Raw genomic sequence first — 24988 nt, 5'->3', positions numbered from 1 at the left:
TCTTCACTTGTTCCTAGACTTAGTGACTTCTTAACGTTAATTTTAGACCTATTCTAGCACCCTGAACTCCCAAACCTCTAAAGATTCATTCGTTTTACTTACAGTTTCATCTAGTATGCTCAAATCACCATCATAATCTAAGTCTGGGGAGTTTTTCCTCCCCATTTGATTCCGTGGTCTTCCATTGCCTTTCCTATGCTCTTTAAGACAAAGCCCATCAAAATGATCCATATGAAGGAGGATAGAACATAACCATGCTTAACTCCTGATTTAATACGGAACCAGCTGCTTTAATACGAAAGCTTAACCGTAGCAGTGTTATTCTCGTACATAGCACTAATCACTTTAATGTATTTCTCTGGTATACCATAAAAGGATAACACCTTCGCTAAAGCTCTTCTATCAACAGAGTCGAACGCCTGCTCAATCTGTAAAACGCATAATCTATAAAACTGAGGACCAAAGGTGTTTGATAACACTTCTCAATTACTAAACTAAGAGTAACAATTTGGACGACACATCCTCTACACAACCGCACTGTTCTTTTCTTATAACTTTGTCTAAAGCATCTTTCAGTCTAGAAAATATCATATTTCTAAGTAATTTGCTACCTACAGATACCAGACTAATGGCTCGATAATTAACACACTCACTCTTATCACCTTTATTGTACAGTGGTTTAATTAATGTTTTCCTAAAATCGCTAGGTACTTTCCCTTTTCCAAAGATCATATTCATGATCTTCAGTAACTTGTTTCTAACCTCAGAGCCATATTTGAGAAACTCATTTGCCACACTATTAGCACCTGGAGGCTTATTATTTTTAATCCTTTTAGTACTGTCGCTAATTCTTCCTCATAAAATAAATCTACCTTCACATCCAAGGTATCATAAACTTCTTCATTTTCCTCTATATCTTTTCCTGCAACTCAATCTCGGTTTAGCACATTCTCAAAATATTCTGCACATCTCTCTTTAACTCTTTCCTTCACTATTTGTGGCCCCGTTTCTATGTTTAAATGGGACAAGTCCGGATTGACTACTCCCTCTCAATTTATTAACATGCCAGTACAATATTTCACTATAATGCCGTCTAGCTGCATCTTCCAAATCTCCTGCAATTTTATCCATGGCCTCCATTTCACACCTCCTTAGTTCATATTTAAATGCTTTCTCCACTTTCTTTACATTCCTTTTGTTTTCATATGATCTATCACTCAGATAGTTCTTTTACAAGCCCTTTCTCCGGTCTACTAAAGATAAAGCTTTTTCACTAATATTCCTAGTTGCGCCCCTAACTTTCTTCCTTAAGACACCATCAGCAACTTTACAAATTGTTTTTCCTAAAATTATTCCATCCATCTTCCACAGTGTCAAACTTTAAACTCTCAAGTTTAGCATTCAACTGTTCCTGAAAAGTTTCTCTCAAATTCTCATCCTGGAGTACCAAAATCATAACTTCCCGGGAGGTAGTTACCCTTTCAAAATTCCAGCTTTAAATTAACCCTAGACACTACCAGGTGGTGATTACTTTTAACATCAAAAACAGCACTCTTATATACCCTAGTATCTTGTATTAATCCTGCCAGTCTTCGGTTAGAATGGCATAATCAATAAGATTTGCTGTCTTGCCATCACGTGAATACCATGTTAACTTATGGGCCATTTTAAGACCAAACACCTTATTAGTTATAACTGGATTATTATGCCTACAAAATTGCAGCAGTCTGTAGCCATTACTGTTTTACTTTCCTACACCAAATTTACCTAGGCTAGGATACCATCGATCTCTATTTCTATCGACCTGGGCGTTAATATCTCCTAATAGAAACACCATTTTTCTACCAGGGACACTGTCTTTTTGCTCCTGTAACTGCAAGTAAAATTTATCTGTGTCACTAGTATCTCCGTCAGTTGGTTCTACAATGAATCGTGTGCTGACTTTTGGGTGAGTGGAAATTTGTTTAAATTTTAGGCGCGGTGAATTTTTCACGGGTTGATCTTTTTTGCTGGATTTACTTTTGTTTGTGTTAAATTTAAGTGACTTAAGTTGCGATGGGTTTAGTTTTGCGTGTACTTTTTTGTTTCTTTTTTTGTTTTTTTTTACGTTCATTATTTTAGTTGCTTCACGTTGTTCGTCAGCAATGGCACCATACAGTCGTTATGAAGATGATCCTTCACTCTTGCCGCTAACCTCTTTTGATGATTCGCCAACCTCAACTTTAAACAGATTAATAGCTCACAGCCCGAGCGCCTCGCCTATACCTCCTCGACTCGTGGAAATGTACGATGAGCCAGTTGATGAAGATTTAGGAGTGGTAAGTGTCTTTTTTCCCTTTTTTTCAGTATTGCAAAAGTGGGGCAAATAGCATTCCAAAGAATGATCAGACATAGGTATGAGTAGAATTCTCGCCGTTGGTTCAAACGATAAAGAACATTCGATAATCTTATGTTCACCTGTAGATAAGGTGGCGTAACTCGAAAAAGTGTATTTGTGTAAATCACCCTATCAAACTCATATTGACAACTATGCACATATGCAGCGAGGGGGGGGCTATGTGTCCCTCCCCCTCTAAACTGTAATAATTTCCTCATTTCCTGTTAACATTTTTTTTCTCATAGAGTCGTCTAACTCTTACGCTCTGTAATTACCCCTAACACCCCCCCCAAAAAAAAGATCATCTGCACGCGCCATCTTGCAGCCCTTGTTCAGCCGGTAAAAACCAGCCATATCAGCACTAGCTGTCATATAGTTTCTCTAAAAATTATTTTCGATTAGCAAACTTAGAATATAATATGAATGCAATTATATGCATTATAATAAAATGCAATTATTATACAACAACCAAGCAATGGCATTAAGCTAACAGCTTAATCTCGCTCCAGGAACCATTAGTTATGCAAAACGCTCAAGCTGTAGTTTCAGCACTTTTGGGCTCTCTTGTAGATGTCTCTTTTTTGTTTTTCTTTTTAATGTTGGTACGCTGATATTCAATGTTTTCGGCCCTATGTGGGTTAGATTTTCTTGGTCTAGCTAGCTTAAGAAAAAACTGCACGTGCTTTTCTGAAGGCATTCCCATTTTTGAGATACTGTGTATGTAAATTCTCTTTGTCGAAATAATGATATAACTTTAATAGAATGACAGCACATGGCTGGCCACATTTTTTGTGGTAGTTGAAGAATATCAATTCGATCATCCATCCCTTATTTATTTGACTATCTATCTACCTTAGTTCTGCCCTAGGATGGAATAGATGGATGGATGATAGACTTATCTATCAACAAGTGAAATAACATCATTTCTATACAATCTTAAAAAAGGCTTAGGCCAGATTTGCCTCTCACTCAGAATATCTGTCTTGGCTTTTTCTCCAATTAACCATGACTTGATGCCAGCAACCTGATTTTAATTCAATCAAAGAATCTTAGCGAATAAATTGGGGTAAACACAGATTTATCTTCCCCTGTCCGCTCTTGGTCCTGTTTGTATGTTGAAGTGTGCATTTTCAAGTAGAATCGATCCCTCTTCTTCCTGCCTCTTGGATATAGATGGCCTACTAATCTGCTCGTGCTTTGCAAATAAACGTTGAACGCTTCATCAAACGTGACTTTCTTCTAACACGAAATTTGTGCACAAGTCTGACTTTCGATTGTCATATTGACTTTATTTTGGTAATTTTGATGGTTTGGTTCTATCCTATGGAGTTTGTTCAAATAAGGATAGTAATTCCCTGCATGTTCGTTATTGAAACTGAAAATTGAACAAATATTTGTTCTGTTTTAAGTGGCCCAACTAAAACATGACCACCCAGGGAACTTGGAATTAAAATTGGTTCATGAAAAATAGTTTTGCTATCTCACAAAAGTAGCCCCTTCCCTTCTAGTAGTATCTAGAGTCAATTTAAAACTAAAATCTAGGAAGGATAACTATCTTATAAGTATGCGAAACGTTTGTAAACTTTAGGATGAGAAATGGAGTGGAAATTCCAAAGAAAAGCTGGATATGATGCTAAAGGATTTAGAATTGGATCGTGCAAAAATGGATGTAATAATTTAGGAACATATTTTGTCAAGAAGTAGAAGATACCTAAGGAGGAAAGCTAGAAACGTAGCTAGGAATATTAGCGAAAACACTTTAAGCTGGGTAGATGAGAGAAGGAATTTTTGTAAGAAGTGTCTGGGTAATAGCTCATGCAAGAGAAAAGTGAGGGAAGTGAAGACGGTAATGAAGTGAAAGTTCAGAAATTGTGAAATAAAGGCTATGGATAAAATTCCTGAAGATATGGAAGATACAGTTAGATGGCATTGTAGTAAGATTTGGCGATTAAGAGGGAGTAGTCAGGAATCGGTATAGGATCAAACTTTGGCCTTAATTAGATAAAAAGAAAATGGTGAGGAAAGATCAGTAGACTATTTTGTGAATGTGTTAAACCCTTATAAGCTGCAGGAATTGGTATAGAAAATAATGAGAGAATTTTAAATAGTTTTGAAATGAAGAAAGATCTATTCAGCAAGTGGAGCGACAACGGTGATGAGAAGATTGAAAATAATAAGACATTGATTGCTGACGGTAAATTAGTTTTGAAATGATTGTTACGAAACTTGAAATAATATGGTGAAAATTATGATTAGCGTCTATTGTAAAGGTGATACTTAGTGATTTTAGGAACCTTTAGGTAAAATTAAGGTACAATTTAGGTAAAATGTGATTTAGGTAAAAAGTAATTTCGGGTAAAATTCTTTAAAAGAAGGTGATAACAGTAATTGTGGTGATTGCAGAAGTTTTAGCTTGATTCCTTAGAGAATTGACAAGTATAATGATACTTATTAGACCATGGGAGGTAGTAGATAGAGTCCAAAAAAATATGGAAGAACAGAAAAATAGCTAAGTCTTCGAACTTAGTTTAGGATATTGGAAGTGACGGTACGGGAAGTAGTGAAATATGACCGTAAAACACGAGCGTTTTGAAAGGTTGATGAAGATATGCTAGAAGTTTTCCAGGGAAATGGTTTAAGGATCGTATTGTTGTATTATAAGCAGTTTGAGAAACGTGGTCCAATCCAACCTTTAACGGCTATAATACATAAAGGTTAAGATAGCTAGGTGACGAGATTGGTTACCAAAAAAGCGTGCTTTTTTGCCATTTTCCATTGCCAAACGGAAGCAGAACCTCCTTGAATGAGGTCGGGAGAAGTCATAAGAAAGGATTTAAAGCGAATTACAGATTCAAGAAAGGTACAGAGAAAAACTTCAGACAAGTTGGGGGAGAGGGGGAGGAAATCTTTCTAGATAACTGTTCAGATATTAATTAGAAGCTAGAAGTTTTCCAGGGAAATGGTTTAAGGATCGTATTGTTGTATCAAACAATAAGCAGTTTGAGTTAAGCATAATGATACTTATTAGACCATGGGAGGTAGTAGATAGAGTCCAAAAAAATATGGAAGAATAGAAAAATAACTAAGTCTTCGAACTTAGTTTAGGATATTGGAAGTGACGGTACGGGAAGTAGTGAAATATGACCGTAAAACACGAGCGTTTTGAAAGGTTGATGAAGATATGCTAGAAGTTTTCCAGGGAAATGGTTTAAGCATCGTATTGTTGTATCAAACAATAAGCAGTTTGAGAAACGTGGTCCAATCCAACCTTTAACGGCTATAATACATAAAGGTTAAGATAGCTAGGTGACGAGATTGGTTACCAAAAAAGCGTGCTTTTTTGCCATTTTCCATTGCCAAACGGAAGCAGAACCTCCTTGAATGAGGTCGGGAGAAGTCATAAGAAAGGATTTAAAGTGAATTACAGATTCAAGAAAGGTACAGAGAAAAACTTCAGACAAGTTGGGGGAGAGGGGGAGGAAATTTTTCTAGATAACTGTTCAGATATTAATTACTACTATTCATAGAGCTTGAGATATTTATTAAAGTTTAAATTTCCAAAAAAAAGATATTAGTTTTTTGTCAATCCATTAAAATAAAATAAAAATCTTCCCTTCATTATTATACTTGAAGTAAACTCGCCAGTTATTTGACCTAAAGCAGACTCGATTAGCGGGAATAAAAATGTTCTTTGAGTTTTAGCCAGCTCGACGCAATACTTTTCGTCGGGTGATTACTCGAGATCATCATATGGACAGCCCCCTAGCTTGGCTAGACTCGGCTCAAATTCAAGTTGATTGTTGACTTGGTCGAATGTTTAAGGGCTATAGTGGTAGTGTTTGTCTTTTGTTACAGCAATCAGGAAAGTTACACTTTCTAGAACATCATGACAATGTTTTTTTCCGCTCGTTTCATGCTGATTTTCACACACATTACTTATTTTCAAACTTGTCGCTCACTAAGTTCTAAAACTGCATAACTACATGCGGAGGTATTTCTCATTAAAAATTGAGTTCCTGGGTTTTCCTAATTTTTTAAGATGTATATTATTTTGTAAGCTTCCATCTAACCCATTTAAAAAATAAAATTTCATTTTGGCTATCCTTGGTACTCGCGTTAAATTGGATTCAGTGCAACCTGCTAGCCTTTTTTGCCACTTCATAGATGCTTTCTAATGCCCTTTTGTGCTCCACCACTTTCAAAGCATGATTGAAACACATTTTCTTCTTCGTTTGCTTCACCTACTGACAGGGGCGAATCTCCAGCATTTTTATGGGGGGGGGAGTAGGGGTGCAAGAGGAGTCCATATATGGATAGTCAAGGGCATGGGATGTATAATATTTTTTTTCTCCACATTATTGGGGGGGGGGGGCAACTGCCCCCCTTGCCACCCCCAAACGACCCCCCTGCCTACTGAAGCTCAGTCCTCTTGTACTGGAATTTAAGTTAATCAATTAAGTCAACATTATAAATCAAATTCGTTTATGAAAAATTAAATGTAATATATCAGTAGGTTTCAAAATTATATCTGGTAATTTTAAAGATGCTAATCGTTCGCTTTACTTTTTGTCTATCAAAATTATGCATGTGGTATATCAAAACGTTGATTCTAACACTAGAGTTAGGTTGTGATGTGAGCTGGTTTTTGCCTCAGCCGTCACATTTCACATCGCCCGAGGGAAAAAAGTGTCTTCATACGTGGGCGAATATTGAGTTCGGTTCTGTCTTCAATCCGAATTGAAAAATTCTTATTTCTGGCCGTCAAAATTGTATTTAAATAAACACAAGCTTCGTGCTTTGAGACTCAAGTGCATAATCTGACACTTAGAAAAAGAGTAGTATAAAGATCTGTGCAGTTTGCTAAGAAATATGCACAATCAACAATATCTATGAACTAAATCACGAGTTATATTAATTTCCAAAGTCGGACTCTTACCTCTTTAAATCCTCTTGAATAATCCCTCCCAATTGTTTGTTTTATTAGTTTTTGTCGTTGGTCTTCAGAATATTTGGGAATAGTTAGGTCTTTGCTTGAAATCTTTCTGTTTACAAATACATTAGTAAGGCTTCTATTTTCTTTTGTTGTTTTTTTACCATCTATGGCTGCCAAGTTAGTTTGTTTGAGCGTTCAATATTAATGGATATGCGTAATTTACTTCATACAGAAGTTATTCATCGACAGTTAAGTTCTATCGTTCAACTAGAAAAACTTTATTTACCAGATCATAATATGGGTTTTAAAAGCACAATTTTGGGGTAGCAAGCATTTTATGGAGCTTTACTCTATCTCTGCTGAATTTGTTTTTAATTTGTATTCTTTCTACGTCTCTTTTGAGTACCAAGTTTATTGACTCCCGACCGCCCTCCTAAGTCGAAACAGCCTGTCTCAAGAGTCAATAGCTATCGGCAATGAGTCCTTGCCATTTACCCCATCCACTTGTTTAGATGCAACTTATTATGTAATCTGAGTGAGCGGTAGCCTATTCTATTCTGAAATAATTTCGATGATTGCTTCTCTTATATATTGCCAGGCAAAGCAAGGGGCCTTCCCAGTATTGTCATAATCTTACAGGTGAGCAAAAATCGTAAATTTTCCCACAGGAAAATTTTTCTGTTAAAGGATCCAAATAAGAAGAATTTTGCAAAGATGACAGTGTGTAGCTGTATAATAAGACTTTAATTAGGTATATAGTAAGCAAAATCCTGTTTTGTAGTGTTCGAGGTGGAGATATTTAAGTATTTTTGTCTCTTCAATCGTGGCTGATCTCCTCTACCTACTATGATATTACTTTGCAAAATGGTTGCTGTTATTCAAAAGACCTTATGTTGTACGGCATAAATTTTTGCAGAAGTTAACAAACACGCAAAAATTTTTTTTTTTTTTTTCGCTAAGAAGTAAATATGCCTATCGACTGCCGCAATCCAAAGGACGATATGTCACGCGACATAAATGTTTGCAGGAGTGAAACAACTTTAACAAACGTGGTTTTGTTTTTTTTTTTTTTTTTTTTTTTTTTGTTGGTTTTTGTAGGTATTGCAGAACCGTTGATTTTCTAACAAAATTTTTTAACACATCAAAGATACACATGAAACAGTTTGGATCAAACTATAGATCAAAAACTTCTGAGCGTCTTGATAACCAAACGTGTCATGACACTACAACATTCATTATCGAAAAGATTTTATGCACTTTTAATTTAGTGCAGAATTTTTTAGTGCAGAATTCTGCGCTGTTTTCAGTTTAAGAATATTTTGTGCCAGAAAACTCTTACATCAGTCTCCGAGTTTGGGCTTCTACAAATTTGGTAAGAATGCATCAACTCTTTTCAGATCGAGGTCAGCACAGAACTCATGGAGTATTTTTGAAAAGGATTTGGTTTTGTGCTCGCAATTCCACTCCTTTTTTGAGTCAGATAAAAGTTAAATTGTTGATAGTCAGATTAAAAGTTAAATGGATATATATATATATATATATATATATATATATATATATATATATATATATATATATATATATATATATATATATATATATATATATATATATATTGCTATTTGTCTGTTCGAATAAGTGTATGTCAAGGTAATTTTTTGCAGAGTTCTGTTCATAAGCTGTAAAAAAAGAAGAAAAAAAGCAGGAGAAAACCTAAGCGGTGCTCCTGCAGTACTGTTGTGTGGTAGATGAATTCTAAAAGATAAGCTCCGCTAACCACTTTCTCCTTCATGTATCAAAGCATCCCGAGTCTTAATGACCTCATCGTCAACTCCAAAATGATTGACACATAAGTCCTTTACTATATGATATTTAGCACCAAATTCCTGACCTGTGCATATCTTAATTTACAAATGCATTTGATGGGCGTCCATGGTTTCCAGTTACAAGTTGTTTCGACTAACTTTATTCTGTTCTTGTTAGTAATAACACGTAAGCTGAAGTTTATTTTTATGGGTTTCAAAGTTATAAAATCTTTTTTATCTGTGAATAATGCTCGAAACGTGGTGTCGAGGAAAAGACGGAAGCATATTAGGAGTGAGAATAAAAGTCGGAATCGGATCCGAAATGAATCTGGGAGTAGAAGTCGGACAGATAGAACTGTATTCAGTAGGCAACACAAACGAGTGAGTTGATGCCCTTTGTGTAAAGCTTAAATAAAGACTTCTTCCTAAATACACCAATTAGACGAAATATAATTAAACAATTAATTTGAATTGAAATAGTTTTGGGCTTAGCTAAAAACATACGTCAAATCTAAGTGTCATTTGGCTACAGTGGGTAAGCAAAATGTATTTTCACAAAAACGTTGATACTTGACAACTTTTTAGCTTCAAATCAGGTATATCTTCGAAATCTGCCATATTTTGATTGACTAATGATGATCTTAAAGTCCTAAATAATATTGGTCCTGTATGAGACTAGTTTCAGAAGAACGTTTTTCAAAATTAAAGTTCCTCAAAGAAAACAAAAGAGCCTCGTATATATATATAAATATATATATATATAAATATATATATATATATATATATATATATATATATATATATATATATATATATATATATATTTGTGTGTGTGTATAGAACATGAAGTTGTATAATGACTAACATACAACTTCATGCTAGTCAAAAAAATGTTTTTGTCCCTATCCCTTTCCGTAAACATGATATTTTTGAGTCCCCTTATCCTCTGAAAACACTCCCTAAAAATTTCAAGTGGATTCCTCAGTCGTTCTCGAAATATTACAGATGTGGTGTGTTGAAAGCCTGGGTGAATGTACTGCCTTTTGACTTATTTCATTACTTCATGGTAAATAAATTCAAAGTTCCTCTATGACTAATAATGCCAAAACATTTAGACGAATCGGAGAAACACATATTTTGGCTCCCATATCTCTTCCTCTAAATACAAAATAAAGTCTCCTTGCCTCCCTTGCCAGTCCAAAAGTTTCAGATTGATTCTCATTAGTCGTCCCCGATGTGCTGCAGGAATGCTGTTTTAATAGCTTAGATACATGTTTTCGCTCAATTTACCGCTTTTCCTCCTCCTTGGTCAAAGTTCGAGGTCCACTTGGCCCTCTAGAACCCTTTGAGAATTTCAACTCGATCCCCCAAGCTGTTCCTGAGATAATGCAGATCCGCCATTGTGATAGCCTGGGTACACAGGGTTGCTTTTGGTCTACATCTTAATTCCACTGGAAATAGATCCTATTCCAACAGGGGCTCCAATTGCCAAAATTTTAAACAGATTAGAGAACAAAATCTTTAGACTCCTCCCCTCTTCCCTCGATACCCCCTGGAAGTTTCAGCTTGATCCCTAAAGTTGTTTTCAGGATATTGCAGATGCATTGTTTTGATCACTTTTGATTTACTGTCTTTCGACTCAGATTTTTTGATTGGTTTAACTCTGAATGCATGATTGGTACCACATAGGCTTGAAATGGAAAAACATTTCGGTGGATTGAAAAATATTTTACACACCCCCTCCCCCGTTAAACTTTGACTTTCACTTGCAAATGCGTCTTGAGGCTTATTGCAAATACGCTATTTTGATAATCTGAAACCACATAGTTTGTTTTGATTTACATCATTACTTCAACATGAGTAGTTTCTTCTTTTTCCTACACTACCTGTAAGTTTCAACTCCATCCACTGAGCTGTTCGCGAGATATTACGGATATGGTAAATTGAAAACCCAGATGCACACAGTGTAATTTGATTTAGTTTGACCATCTCCTCTCAAGTTATCGTTCAACGTCTACTCTTCCCCCTCCCCCCAAAATTTACTGAAAATTTCAACTTTATGCCTCAAGCTGTTCGTGAGACATTGCAGATAAGCCTTTTTTTATAACCTGGCAACCCATACTACTATTACTACTACTACTAACAACTCACCGCAGCACCAATTCGACTGAGGCCAACACAGCTACGCAAGCTCCTCCTCCATCCCAATCTATTCAGAGCCTCCCTCTTTACACCCTCCCAGGAAGTTTCCGTTTCCTTTAAATCTTTCTTTATGACGTCCTCCCACCCAAGACGAGGACGACCTGCTTTCCTTCATCTGCAGAACGTGCCCTAGCCATCTCAGCCTTTCTTTCATTATAGCCCAAGAAAGTGGGATTGAACCACACTTTTCGTACTGCCTACTGTTTGAAATACGGTCAGTCAGCCGGGTACCCAAAACAATCCGTAGGCGATTTCTCTGGAAAATATCTAGCAAATATTCATCCGCTTTTCGGAGCGCCCATGCTTCAGAGCCAAATTTCACCAATGTCATCACTGTAGTTTTCAATATTCTAATCTTGATTTGCAGACTTATCTTCTGTTTTTTTTTTTTTTTTTTTTTTTTTTTTTTTTTTTTTTTTTCATGTTGTGCGGTAGAGGATCGGTGGATCCAAAAAAACTTTATAGTTCCTTCCACCTACATCAACACAAGATTTGAAGTCCTCTTGCCTCAGCTTCCCCCCTTTCTTTCCCCAAAAATTCTTGGAAGTGACAAGTTTATCCGTAAAGCCATTCCTGATATATTGCGGATAAGGTATTTCGATAACCTGGATAGACATATTGTTTTTCAATCTACCTCTCCCTTTCCTCAAATCAAAATTTAGTATTCACTTGGACCCAGATAATTTTTAAATTTGATTCATATTACGTTATTTGATTTATTCAGAGACACCTGTCGTTTCCAGAGTATACCCGATGGGAACTCTGGGAAGCTCAAATGAGCGAAGGATCCCTAAGAGCTCCTAATTGATCGGACAACCCAGCCCAAATATGCCCGACTTTTCCGTTGAAACCATGATGACAAATATAATGGCAATCTTTTTAGATCTTTAGACATTTCTGAGCTAAGTGACACTCAAAATTCTGATTCAATATCATTTGGGTTACAGGGGAAGGTCGATTAGCGGAAACGGGCCCGGGAGGGAGGCTGGATTCCCTCCCATCACATTTGGCCCTTAAAGGGGCACTAGAAATTTAAATTATTAATTGGATGAGCCCCCTCCCAAGTTTCTACAACAACCTCTTCCATACGTAGTGGACAGGAAAACATTTTTGGGCCCTTTGCCGGACCCCGTTTTGGAACAACCCATTTTTTTATGAATTGGGGTTCTTTTAGCCCAAGGATTCGTGTATATTTTCTGGGAAAAAACGCGGTCCTTTCAGGGGGGGGGGGGTTGAGGGCGTGTCCCGGAGCAATTCTTTGTACATTAAGCTTCTCTTTGCCCAAAGATCTACGGTTGTAAGTTTCAAACGAAACAGGGACACAAAATTCTTGGCCCATTTTTGTCCCCTCCCACTGCAAACTGCTTGATACTTTCGAACCATAGAACTATTCCTAAAAATTTTGAGCGAATTGCACACTCAACATCAAACACCCCCCCCCCCCCCACCCGCACCGCCTTTACCATTACAAAGTAAGTAATTGGCAATCTGTGTTATTTACAGCCCTTGCCCCAGGGGCTATAGAGGTCTTGCTCACCCCTGAAAGGGCATTTATTGGACAATTCAAGTATTTTGGGTAAAATGTCTACCTCAAAATTATGTTTGGATGTGTTGATGGTTATGTGGCTGCCGGGTAGCAGAAAAGGGCACGAGAGGGGGCTGGTTCTCTTCCAATCACTTTCGACAGCCAAAAGGACACCATAATTTTTAAGTTTCCCATGGAATTAGCCTCTTCCAAAGCTTCTTTGACTACGCTTTGTATACGATCAGCTTTAGATTTTTGTATGAAGGGCTATACAATTTATTCCGCGGACCGTATCTAAATGCCATGTTTGCCACTCATGGCCCACCGTATTTTTATCTATGGCATCCCTAGCCTATATTTTTTTTTTTAAGAAAGATTTGTTTTCTATTTTTCAAACAGTGGGGGGGGGGATTTAGACGCAACTATGTTCCTGCACAAGCTGATACTTCTATTTAGTCGTACCCGTGTTTACATAAAAAATGTATTTCATAAACTAAAATATTTAATTCATGCGAATTTATTTTTTCCTCTGTTAGCTATCAGATGAGTGATTTCATTGTTGTTTTAGCTAAAACATTAAGTGGAGTAAGACAAACCTCGTTGATTGAGTTAAAAAAAAACTTTATTTTTATTTCGCTCGATTATTTCGCTTCATTTATTTCACTCATGAAAAATACATTCAGCTGTTTTTTCTTGCTGTAATTCTGCCTTAAAATATTAATCGCCAGATATAAATCAAAGTTTTGCTTATACGCTTAAATGTTTATCTAGTTATTGTAGCGTAGTTGCCTACTAGCGGCTCAAAAAAAAGAGATTCGAAATTTAAATTCAGAACATGCCGTATAGGCTACAAGTGCCTGAAGTTTTCAGTAAAAATCAAATCATAGGGTAAAAAATATGGATTCCAGAGAAGAATTTGCTAATTTGCAATATATAAATATTTATTATAAATTTTAATAATTTTCATTTTAACAATTTTTTTTACATATAGATTAACTTCCTGTCTAAAGATTTCCTGTGCGTGAAATGTCAGTCTTTTTGAATTGGAGGACTTTAGGGATAATTTCCACAAGTTGGCTTGAAATTTCCTCAAGTGTACCTAAATTTGCCTTGAAAATTGCATAAACTTCTGTCTTTTAAATTTATCCAATTCTTATTTATGTAATAATTATTGGTAGCATTATTCGGATGACAACAACAATGTTCATTTCACAAGTGTATGCTAATTAGCTATAACAAGTAATCTTGCATGTCCTTAAAGGGTCACCATGGACCCTTGTATTTTTCCCCTTTGGAATAAGTGGAATAGGTCGCCGAGGTTCTCATAAAAGTTGACCCCTTTGAACTGGGTAATTCAACCTTAAGCCTGAGCCCTGTCGACCACAAATTTTTCTCTAGATAACTGTGAGAAAAATGCTACGACTGGGAGCTTTAGTCCATCAATCATTCAGCCAAAGGATCCGGTAATTAAGAGTCGCTGCCTAGATTTAAACAAAGAGAAAAGAAGGCAAAGTTTCAAAACATAAAACACTGATGACTGATTAAATACCTGAAACATATTTATGTTGAGCTGAGGTTACCCAATGAATTTGGCCTGTGGAGCGTGAATGATGTTATATTAGCTATTGTTATGTTTTTATTAAAAGCCGGACAATGAAAATTCGGAATCGCTATTTGACTATTTATATTGTCTTGATATTCAAGAAAGCCCCATAGTCAGATACCTTAAATTGAGAATAATGACACGATGTTTATTTTTGTTTAGCTTTGACATATCCTAAAGGCTGTAGAGTCATTTATTCGACTAGATCGAGACATTTTCAAAGTGAAAATACCAGCTGAACTTAAAATTGTTCATTGCATTCATGAACTGAACCATAATTCGTTAGAAAAGCTTTTCCCCCTTCGGTCTTCTGTCTTTGTCCAGATAAGTATATAATAAGATATTTATTGCAAAAAAAGGCCATGGGGCCAGTGTAACAAACAAAATAATAAAGAAAAATTAACAAAAGAACAATTGAGGATTTAAATTCATAGTATTTTATCAACTTAAATACATTTACATAAAAACTAGCCTAGAACATATCATTTTCAGCGGGCTTCTTACTTATCCTGAAAAGCATCGTCACTCGTCTAATAGCATCATCGAGTTGTCCACTTTCAGAAAAACCAGCTGGTGGGGACTAAGCGTTGTGGAGCTGTGCCAAGCGTCACGGGGACTGTGCCACATGTGGCACAGCATTGCAGTACGCTGTGTAACAAAAGAACAATTGTTGATTTAAATTCATAATAATTTATCAACTTAAATACATTTGCATAAAAACTAGCCTAGAACATATAATTTCCAGCGGGCTTCTTACTTATCCTGAAAAGCCTCGTCACTCGTCTAATAGCATCATCGAGTTGTCCACTTTCAGAAATCCCGTAAACCAGCTGGTGGGGACTAAGCGTTGTGGAGCTGTGCCAAGTGCCACGGGGACTGTGCCAACTGTGGCACAGCATTGCAGTACGCTGTGTAACAAAAGAACAATTGTTGATTTAAATTCATAATAATTTGTCAACTTAAATACATTTTCATAAAAACTAGCCTAGAACACATAATTTTCAGCGGGCTTCCTAGTTATCCTGAAAAGCCTCGTCACTGGTCTAATAGCATCATCGAGTTTTCACATGTGGCACAGCACTGCAGCACACGTGGTTCTTCGAGATATACACCAGGTGCTGGAAAGTGCGCAACCCCTCCTGTATTTTAATTTCCACTGAAAACATTCTGCATTAAGAGAGGAATACTTCATCCCTCCCATACTTTTTTTTACCATAAAGTCGTCTGAAGAAAATTTTTAGATAGCCATTTTGTTCAGCATGGTTGAAAGGTCCAGTAACTATGCCTTTGGGTATAACAAAATCCTCCACAGCCCTTGAGGAAAGGTCTGTAAGCTATGAAATTTGCCCATTGTCTGCGTATAGTATTCATTATTGGGAAGTATACAGACATTTTTCTGGGGGGGGGGGCCTAAGGGAAGAATTTTCGCCGGGAAGGGAGGTTTCCAGGGGGAGTGTACTTTTCAGGGGAAATTTTACAATGGGGGAATTTTCCAGAATTCCTACACGATATTCTTTTTATTTGTCATGCTTTCTCTTTGCCGACTCAATTTTACATGTGAAGATGTTAAGGGGAATAGTCCGGGGAAAGTTTTCATCGTTTTTGGAATTGTCTTGAGGACTTTTCTGTGGGGGGGGGGAGATTTTCCATGGGAAAAATTCTCCATTAAAGATTTTTCCGCGGGATAAAGTCTCCGTGGGACATGAGAGAATTTTCTGCCTTAGTAACTTTCCACGGGGGGGGGGGGTATTTTACGTGGGAGGAATTTGACGGGGGGGAATTTTCATGAAAGGGGAGCCGGATTTCCCGGCATTATTTAAAAAAGGATCAGAAATTAAGTTAACTGAAAGTAAAGTATAAATTGACTTTTTGTCCCAATTTTTTAAAGAACGACTCCATAAACGCAAGGACCGTTAATTAGAACAAAACGAAGCTTTTCTTAAATCTTAAAGACATTAGTATGAAGGACTAGGTATTGAGGAGGGGGCAACCCCCCTCATATACGTGATAATTTCTTTAATTTTAAGGTTTAAGGTTTTTCCTTACTTTCAGTTGTAAAAACTTATCCTGGGAGGGTATATTACAGGTAAAATATTATTAAGGGGTGGCATACTTGTGTTTATCTTTCTTGACTATGGAATTACCTTGTTTATGGGGAGGATTAAGGATCATATTTCTTCAAAATATGAAAATATTCTTTCAGTAAATAATAATAGGCTATCAAATGACCTTTTCCTCTTTTGCCCCCCCCCCCATCAGTTAGAACTTTGCGGAAATGAATTCCTGGCTAACCGATGCCTATAATCAGCGATTAATACTACATCTATCTTTTTTTTCTGTTTTTGTACCTAGACCGCTCTAAGGAATATAATTAGAAAAGAGATACGTATCGCTGCTGGCTGAATTGTCAACAAGATTGGCGATTAGAAGTACTGGCCTAATACATTAAACTGTCAAAAGAATTTAGTCAAAGTTTTTTTTTCCTTTTATATTCCCGCATATATTATCTCGGTCGCATTTTTTGTCAGTAAATTGGACTAAGCTTTGGTAGGTGGGTACTTGTATGATAAACCCACTACCGCTCAAGTAGTTCATTCATTGACGCATTATAGAACCGGTTTCTTTTCGTTAGTTTCTTTCAGCTTAGCGTGAGACAAGACAAAGAGAAGTGACAGAATATATGGAAAATATATAATTTGGGCTATATATTTGCAAATTAAGGATGTGGGTATTTGGACAGTGTGAAGTTTGAAACCAATTCTTATTACGTAATATGCAGAATAATTGTACCTAACACATTAGGCATGCAGACCCGCTACACTTTACCTCCTCCCCCCTAATGTGCAAATACATAGCCCAAATTTGTTTTTAAAGTATTATATTCTTATCTTACTTTGGTATATGCCATTAGGATTGAGCGTAAGAAAAACATATTAGAAGAATGTTAGGTAGTGGGTATATCATACAAATACCGGTAGGTATTCAGAAAACTCTGTTGAAGTAGAAACATCGGGAAACAAAATCTGTGAACAATTCGAGCAGAAATGAAACTTCAGGCCTTGCTATTGATAGGGCCTCTCCTGGAGTGAAGAAAATCTTTCTGGTTTAACCAAAATCCAGCTAAAAATAGTTTCGATAGAGGTTTAAGCACTTCGTTCGGACAGGCCACCATGAAGAAGACACTGTATCTATACTACGATAAAAATTGGTACTACCCCACTTCACATGATGTTTGAATCCTATCAGAGAGACCCCCTCATTTTTATACTACGCCCTTCTCTCAAGATCTCAAGTATTTCGGCATGGGGTGTCGACTTCCTGTTAAATTTTTGCTGAAGCTACATGGTTACCTCAGCCCATAATTATTACAGTTCAGAATAAGTCCTAGGGTTTTAGTCGCATTCTGATTCTACCCGTTCTCCCCTAACCATTTTATCAAGCTGTGTCACGGCTCGCAGGAAGGATCGGTGATTTGCCTTCTAGGCTCGCATTCTTGTAGTTTTGGATTGTAACTTGGAGCTTTGGTCTCTTCTCGTCCCGTATAACCTGTTCCTCTAGAGTAACTTCTGGTCTTTCAGTTTGATTTGTAGTAGTTTTGAAGTTGGATTTTGTAAACTTTTCACGAGTTACTTCATCCTAGAGTCTTCGCAAAATTGTCTAACAGGTTGTTTTTTGTGAACTAATTTTTACTTGTGTCAATCTCGTCAGATGTTTTTCGAATTCTAAATGGTAACTGTAATACGTAATGACCTAGATGAACAGAAGAGTTGCCCTGGTGCCTTTTCAAGTGTTAGAAATAGTTTGAACTTGGGTACGTGGTGCAATATGGTCATGGATGCTGGACCGAGTAGTAGAGGAGAACCACCTCCTCATCTGCAAAGCGTTAATAGAGTGGAATTTGCTTCTTCTACCCCGCTTGATCAGGTTTGCCATTATAGCCTATTCCTCCTTGTAGGCCTAGTCTTTCAGAAAAGCAGCCTATGCTGCATCTTTATATAACCTTCCTTTTTTTGCCAATCCAATAACCATTTCGGTAAAATGAACCGAGGATCCATTCCTGGGATTTTCATTCACTTAACTCAGCTACATCCTAAGATAGACAACTTTTGTCCAGCTGAACTCCTAGGCTTAAAACACTGGTTGGCCGTTTGGCTAATTTAAAGACTTTGTATATATACACTGTCAAATTAGCCATCTGGTGGTATCCCCAACAGGCCTACTTGTCGGATTTTCAGAGTCACTCCCAATATAGCTGCATCCCAGTACCCCCCCTGTCCTCATGCCTGATGGCTTTTGTAGGCCTGTTTTTGTAAAATTCTAGTTAAGCTACTTTTCACTATCTTGGAAAGGGGTTAGGTTAGAAAAATGAAACTTCCAGTAGGCCTAGCTTAATGAATCCAGGGCCAAAAATATACTCTGGGAAGGTATTGCCAAGCTTCTATGTTAACCCTCTTCCGTATTCTAAGTTTTAGAAATTTGCCCACTTGACAGATCTATAGGTTACCTGTTGAAATTTTGACAAAACAACATTTTACCTTAATTTTCAGTTATCATTTTCTTTTCCTTTGGCGTTAGTTCTGAAATGCAATTCCTGTTATTTGAGTAGGATTTTAAACTATATCAATGGTTTTTTTTTGTCAAAATTTAAGAAATGTACTTGCATATCTTTAAAACCTTATAAATTGGGATTGAGCAAAGTTGTGAAGCTAAAAACAGTTTTCTTGTACTTCATTTAAGCAGAAGATCTATTTTGCAAAGTTTCACTTTTATAACACAAACATTTTTAAAGGTCATCAAAGGTCAGGACCCTCTAGAAAGAGGAGTGGAGGTAGGTACTTCAAAATACCTTCCTGTGACATACTTTACTCTGTAGAGTCATCCCGGAAAGTTTTATTTTCCTAACCTAACCCCTTTCCAAGATAATGAAAAGTAGCTAAATTAGAATTTTTCCCTTTTTGTAGCCCACTTCCCATGTCGCATAAAAAGTAGGATCATAATGTCAATTTGAAAAGAAAAACTATCTAATTCGGGATCTTGGCCTAGTGCAGGACTAAAACGTGGGCAGTAGGAGGGGGACTGGAATGCAGTTCACCAGGAGTTGACTGGGAATCCGATAGGCTACATAGGCTACCTAGCTATTTTCTAAATGTGAAGAATTAAGAATGTGGGATTAGCCTGTAGTGTTTAGTTCAGAAGGGGGATTGAGGAGTGTCTTGCTGTGTTGGAAAAGTAGCCTAGGCTAGTTGACTTGGGTTAATGGAAGTTTCAGGAATTAATCCAGGACTTAAAATATAGCCTGGAAAGGCTTTATCTAGGGTGTGAGTGTAACTCAACCCTTTTTAGTTCAATATATTTAAATGAACCCTCGTTCAACTTGGGGTATAAATATATGACCATTCCAGTACATAAGGAGACATGTTAAGAAAACAATTCTTACTTCTTAATATGCATAAAAATCCTAGTCACCATATTTTCCAGGGGGAGAACCTTTATCATCACTTCTTTCCCTGTTGTACAATTTTTTTTAACAAAAGTATGAAGAATAAACAGATTTGACTCCATTTATTCGTTTTCAAATAGTCTATATATGAAAGTTAAACACCATCACTGCCATCTACCAAAAAGATATAAATAGGCAAATATTGATAAATTTAGGTTAAGTTAGGTTACGCTGTGTTAGCTAGATGGCTCCTGAGTGTTGGTTTTATAAACGATTTCATGACTTGGAGAATAGACATAAATATTGAAAATATGATTGAAAAACTATGAAAATAGTGAGGATAAAGGTTCTCCCCCTGGATAATATGTTAACTAGGATAATTTTGCATATTATGAAGAAAGAATTGTTTTCTTAACATGTCTCCTTATGTACTGGAATGGTTATACATTTATACCCACCTCGACCCCCGTGCAATTCAACCCCACATAATTCAACGCCTTTTTGACTCATCGCTCATTTAAATTGACCTATGAATAAGTTTGAACTAACGCTTTGGCAGTTAATTTGTCGAAGTTTCAATTAATTTGCTAGCTGAAAGAATGTGATCATATAACGCTTTTTCCAAAAATATAATGCCTAACCGCAACCGCTTAATGGCGCGTCCTAGCTTTTTATTGTGTCCTAGTCTACTCACCATTTTATGATGGTGTTATCATGATAAAATTATAAAGATGAAATTATGTTCCAGCTCTTTTTCAAATGTTTTCAGGAAATTTAAATGTCCAAAAAATTTTTTTGCTAGTTTTATATGTATGTTGCAGTGAATGTCCGAAATCTGGTTAATGTGATGTCGACATGTCGACATTCACCGGTGAATGTCCGAAATTTCTTTTTCTCTGCTTGGAGAAAAAGCCTTGAATTAGCCTTGCGAATCAGCTTTTTCAGTCTCATTCAAGCTAAAAACATTTACATAAGGATTAACCGATTAATAAAGACCATTTCATACGAGTCCCCTTTTATCACTTCCGACAAGTGGGCTTCATTTGAGCTGAATGGGGGTTTGAGATAAACGAAAGTTGAATTGGACAGGGTTTGAATTGAATGGGGGTGGATTTCATGTGGTTAAGTTAAACAGTAGTTGAGCTGAAAAAGGGTTCAGTAGCATGTGAACTGTTATCGAGCTGCTATCCCCATCCTCCCATTATTTCAGGGCATAAGAAATTGCATAAATGACTGTTTCTAAATTATGGCAAAAAGTTTTTTTAACCTTTATTTTGTGTTTTTCATTTGGTGTTATTGGCTGTAGTTTTTAAGCATGCGATTTCTGTTACTTTAGCAGGATTTTTAAGCCATATCACGGTTTTTTTCCTAAATTTAAGCAAATAAATTTTCAAATATTTCATTAGGATTAACCTAACTCCACCAAATAAGTTTTTGTGTGCCAAATATCAGTTGCTTTTGGTGCTATCAAGACACATTTATCTAAAGCACATAGATGTAAGTATTAGCTTCCGAGCTTTTAACCATTTCCCAGCGACTTTCCAGTAGCCTGCTAGCGCTGAAGGAAAAACGGAGTGAAAACGAGACGCAGAACTTCTGACGCTGCGAAAATAAGATTTCCTTTGTTTTTCAACGTGGGGAACTTAGAACTTCTGGTTAAGGGTTTTGACGCCGATAGTTTAAGTTTATTTCAGCCATGGAAATTAAAGTTACTATTTTTCCAGAATTTTGTCAATCAGGAAAAGTTTCTCACTGAAGTTTTGGAGAAAGCGCGTTTTTTTTTTTTTTAATTTGGCTATTAAGAGCCGTGGTTCAGTCTTTATTGAGTTGCAGCTACAGCGAAAAGGGTGGTTCTATCCGGGATTGAATCAACGTCTATAAGTGTATCAAATGCAAGAAGGCTGTATTTTCAAGATGGGAGGGGGGAAGCATAAAAACTAGGATCATATCAGTAGGATCAAAGCAATAGGATCATGTCAATTTGAAGAAAAAAACCATCGAAACCAAGAAGGCTGTATTGTCAAGATGGGATGGGAGAAGTTTTAAAGGCGGGAGATTGTAAAGCTCCGGTTAAAGATTTTCAACAAGAAAAAAACTCACTGGCTGAGAGAGTTTTTTTTTTACTTATTGGCATCTTGACCCAAAGGTACTTAAAAGTCAAGTTTGGTTAATGGTAATGAAATAAAATAAAATAGGATTAAAATAAAATAGTTTATAAACAAATTTGGGCTATATATTTGCACATTAGGGGGGGGGGGGTAAAGCAGAGCATATATTAAATACGTAACCTAACCTAGGTACCTTTTTCTCGCCCAAAACCCCCAAAAAAGAACAGTTTAAATATCGTAAACGCATTGAAAGTAGCTGTAATCGTAACGTCTTCGGGGTTTTTATACCACATACCTCAGTAGGTTATGCAAGTATTTTCCAAACTTATAGAAAGTTTGTACCCTTGTTATAAATTTAGCACGGCCGTAACGCTGTGTGGCTCTAGTAAAAATAGAAATGTATTTAATGACAATATATTTGGCTTTTGTTTGTTTTTTTTCCAAAGGGGGGGGGGGGTGTCCATGTGTGAAATAATAATAAAAGAGAAATAAAGTTGTATTTTTTTTCTCAGGTAGCTAATTTTCACCTTAGACGCAGTTCCACATCCAATAGTTTGTTTCTTTTTTCATTACTTGTTTAGAATCCGGGCAGCACGCGAGAAAGACCGCATCGAAATCTCAAAGATGCTATATGAAAAACAGGCCCTTGCTGCCTTGTGAGGTATTGCTAACTCTGTGAAAAAGATTTAAACTTTAGTTTTTTGGGGTTGGAGGGGCAAAAAACGATACTTAGGTTAGTAGGCTAGGTATTTAATATATGCTATGCATTACCCCCCCCCCCCTAATATGCAAATATATTGCCCAAATTTGTTTCTAAACTATTATATATTTATCCTATTTTGTTTATTTCATTAGCATTAACTAAACTTCACTTATCGCGTGCTGTACGGATTCTAAACAAGTACCCTTTTTTCCAATTAATGATTACAAATGGTACCTAAGCATGGTACAGTACCTATCCCAATCAAACTATGTATACTACTAGCATACGGAAAAAATAGCATAGCGTCCTAAATAGCATAGGGATAGGGAACTTGGGATTTCGATACATTTTTGTTTATCTAAATTTTCCAAAATAAATACCAAAAATACGAAAAATTTAGATTAGTTTTTGAGATTGAAATTATACACACACACACACACACACACACATAAAGACACATATACACACCCACACACACATACACACACACACACACACTCCCACACACACACACACACACACACACACACACACAAAACCTATCTAAATAAACATACAAAACACACAAACACACAAACACACACACACAAACACACACCACCTAACAACACCCAAATATATCAAACAACACAAAAAAAAAACGCCCACCCCCACGCACCCACAAACACACACACACACACACACACACACACACACACACACACGCACACACACACACACATCTGTCGTGGATTTCTATTATTATTCGTGGATTTCCATTATTCGATTTTCTCTAGCACAAAATGGTTTCTTTTTTTTTAAGCAAAAAATCGTGTCATTGATTTCCCATAACATACTAATATTATGTTTCCGTATGATGCTTCGGGCATGTCTACTAGTGGTTCTTCGGGATGCCATCCCTTCGAAGTATCTTTTCTATTGCAATTTTTCCATAGTATTCTTCATGAAAAATTATTTAGTATTCTAAGAAATTATTTAGTATTCTTCAGTTTCTTTTATACATTGCTCTATATTCCATTTGCTGAAAATAATCTCCCCTCTTCCTTGCAGTATAGAATACATGGACGTGACTATATTTTTTATAATAATATGCGGAAAAAAAAAAGAACGGAGCACTTTTAACATTGGAGTATTTATTATTGTTGGTTTTTTAAGCCCCTGTCGATTTGTCAAGATGACAAATATGTCAAGATGGTACTTTCGCATTATCCGGGCCTCTCTAAAAAGTCAATTTTAGTTAATGCTAACGAAATAAAATGAAATAGGATGAATATATAATAGTTTAGAAACAAATTTTGGATATATATTTGCACATTAGAGGTGGGGGGTGGGGGTTAAGCATTGCATATATTAAATACATAACCTAATCTAACCTAGGTACCTTCCCCCCCCCCTAAAATCAAAAAAAAAACACAGTTTAATATCTTATACGCAATGCAAACAACGCTATCATTGCCTAGTCCACAGCGGTTATCATGTCAAAAACGGGTTTTATCATTGCCTTCTCTATATTGATTAAGCCGAGAGGCCCGGATAATGCGAAAGTACCGTCACGTTCTTTGATTAAATAAAAAAAACAAGTTTTTTAAACTGAAAGTAAGGAGCGACATTAAAACTTAAAACGAACAGAAATTATTCCGTACATGAAAGGGGCTGTCCCCTCCACAACGCCTCTCTATTTTTGCCTTATATGAAAGGGGCTGTCCCCTCCTCAACGCCTCTCTATTTACTCTAATGTTTTACTTTCTCAAAATTTTTTTTTTTAAACAATAAAAAACTTTAGCGTAAAGAGCGAGGCGCTGAGGAGGGGACAGCCCCTTTCATATACGGAATAAAGAGCGAGGCGTTGAGGAGGGGACAGCCCCTTTCATGTACGGAATAATTTCTGTTCGTTTTAAGTTTTAATGTCGCTCCTTACTTTCAGTTTAAAAAACTTGTTTTTTTTATTTAATTTCTGATCGTTTTTTAGTTAATGCAGCTTTTATTTGCATAAAAATTTTACTTTTCTTTTGCTAAATGAATGTCTTTACAAATTAACTTACGTAACTAACTTCTATATTCGTATATTTTTCTTCTGGCAAAAATTCAAAGTTGCAGATTTTTGCAGATATGAGCTTGAAACCTATGTAATAGGGTTTTCTGATACGCTGAATCTGACGTTGTGATTTTCATTAAAATTCTTCCACTTGTAGGGGATGTTTCCCCCTCTTTAAAAAATCGAGTAAATTTCCTCAGGCTTGTTGCCTTTGATGAGTAATACTAAACTTAATAAAATTTATATATTTAGAATCA

The 24988-nt window shown here is 36.4% G+C and overlaps 1 protein-coding gene across 4 annotated transcripts in view; it reads left to right on the top strand.

The window, feature by feature from the left end:
- The window catches only part of pyd (zonula occludens-like protein polychaetoid), a 253318-nt gene that overhangs the window by 126150 nt on the left and 102180 nt on the right, over window positions 1-24988 (top strand). For 3 of the 4 annotated variants that reach the window (XM_089101630.1, XM_089101631.1, XM_089101632.1), the window contains one exon: window positions 2122-2318. In XM_089101630.1, the coding sequence (XP_088957756.1) occupies window positions 2122-2318 (197 nt within the window). Of the gene's footprint in view, window positions 1-2121; window positions 2319-18011; window positions 18370-24988 lie in introns of those variants that run through there. The other variant, XM_089101633.1, reaches the window with a different exon arrangement.

This window comes from Artemia sp. Qi Xiang Cuo, chromosome 15, assembly GCF_049724085.1.
Source record: "Artemia sp. Qi Xiang Cuo chromosome 15, ASM4972408v1, whole genome shotgun sequence".
NCBI lineage: Eukaryota > Metazoa > Arthropoda > Branchiopoda > Anostraca > Artemiidae > Artemia > Artemia sp. Qi Xiang Cuo.
This window is presented reverse-complemented; position numbering and strand designations above follow the sequence as displayed.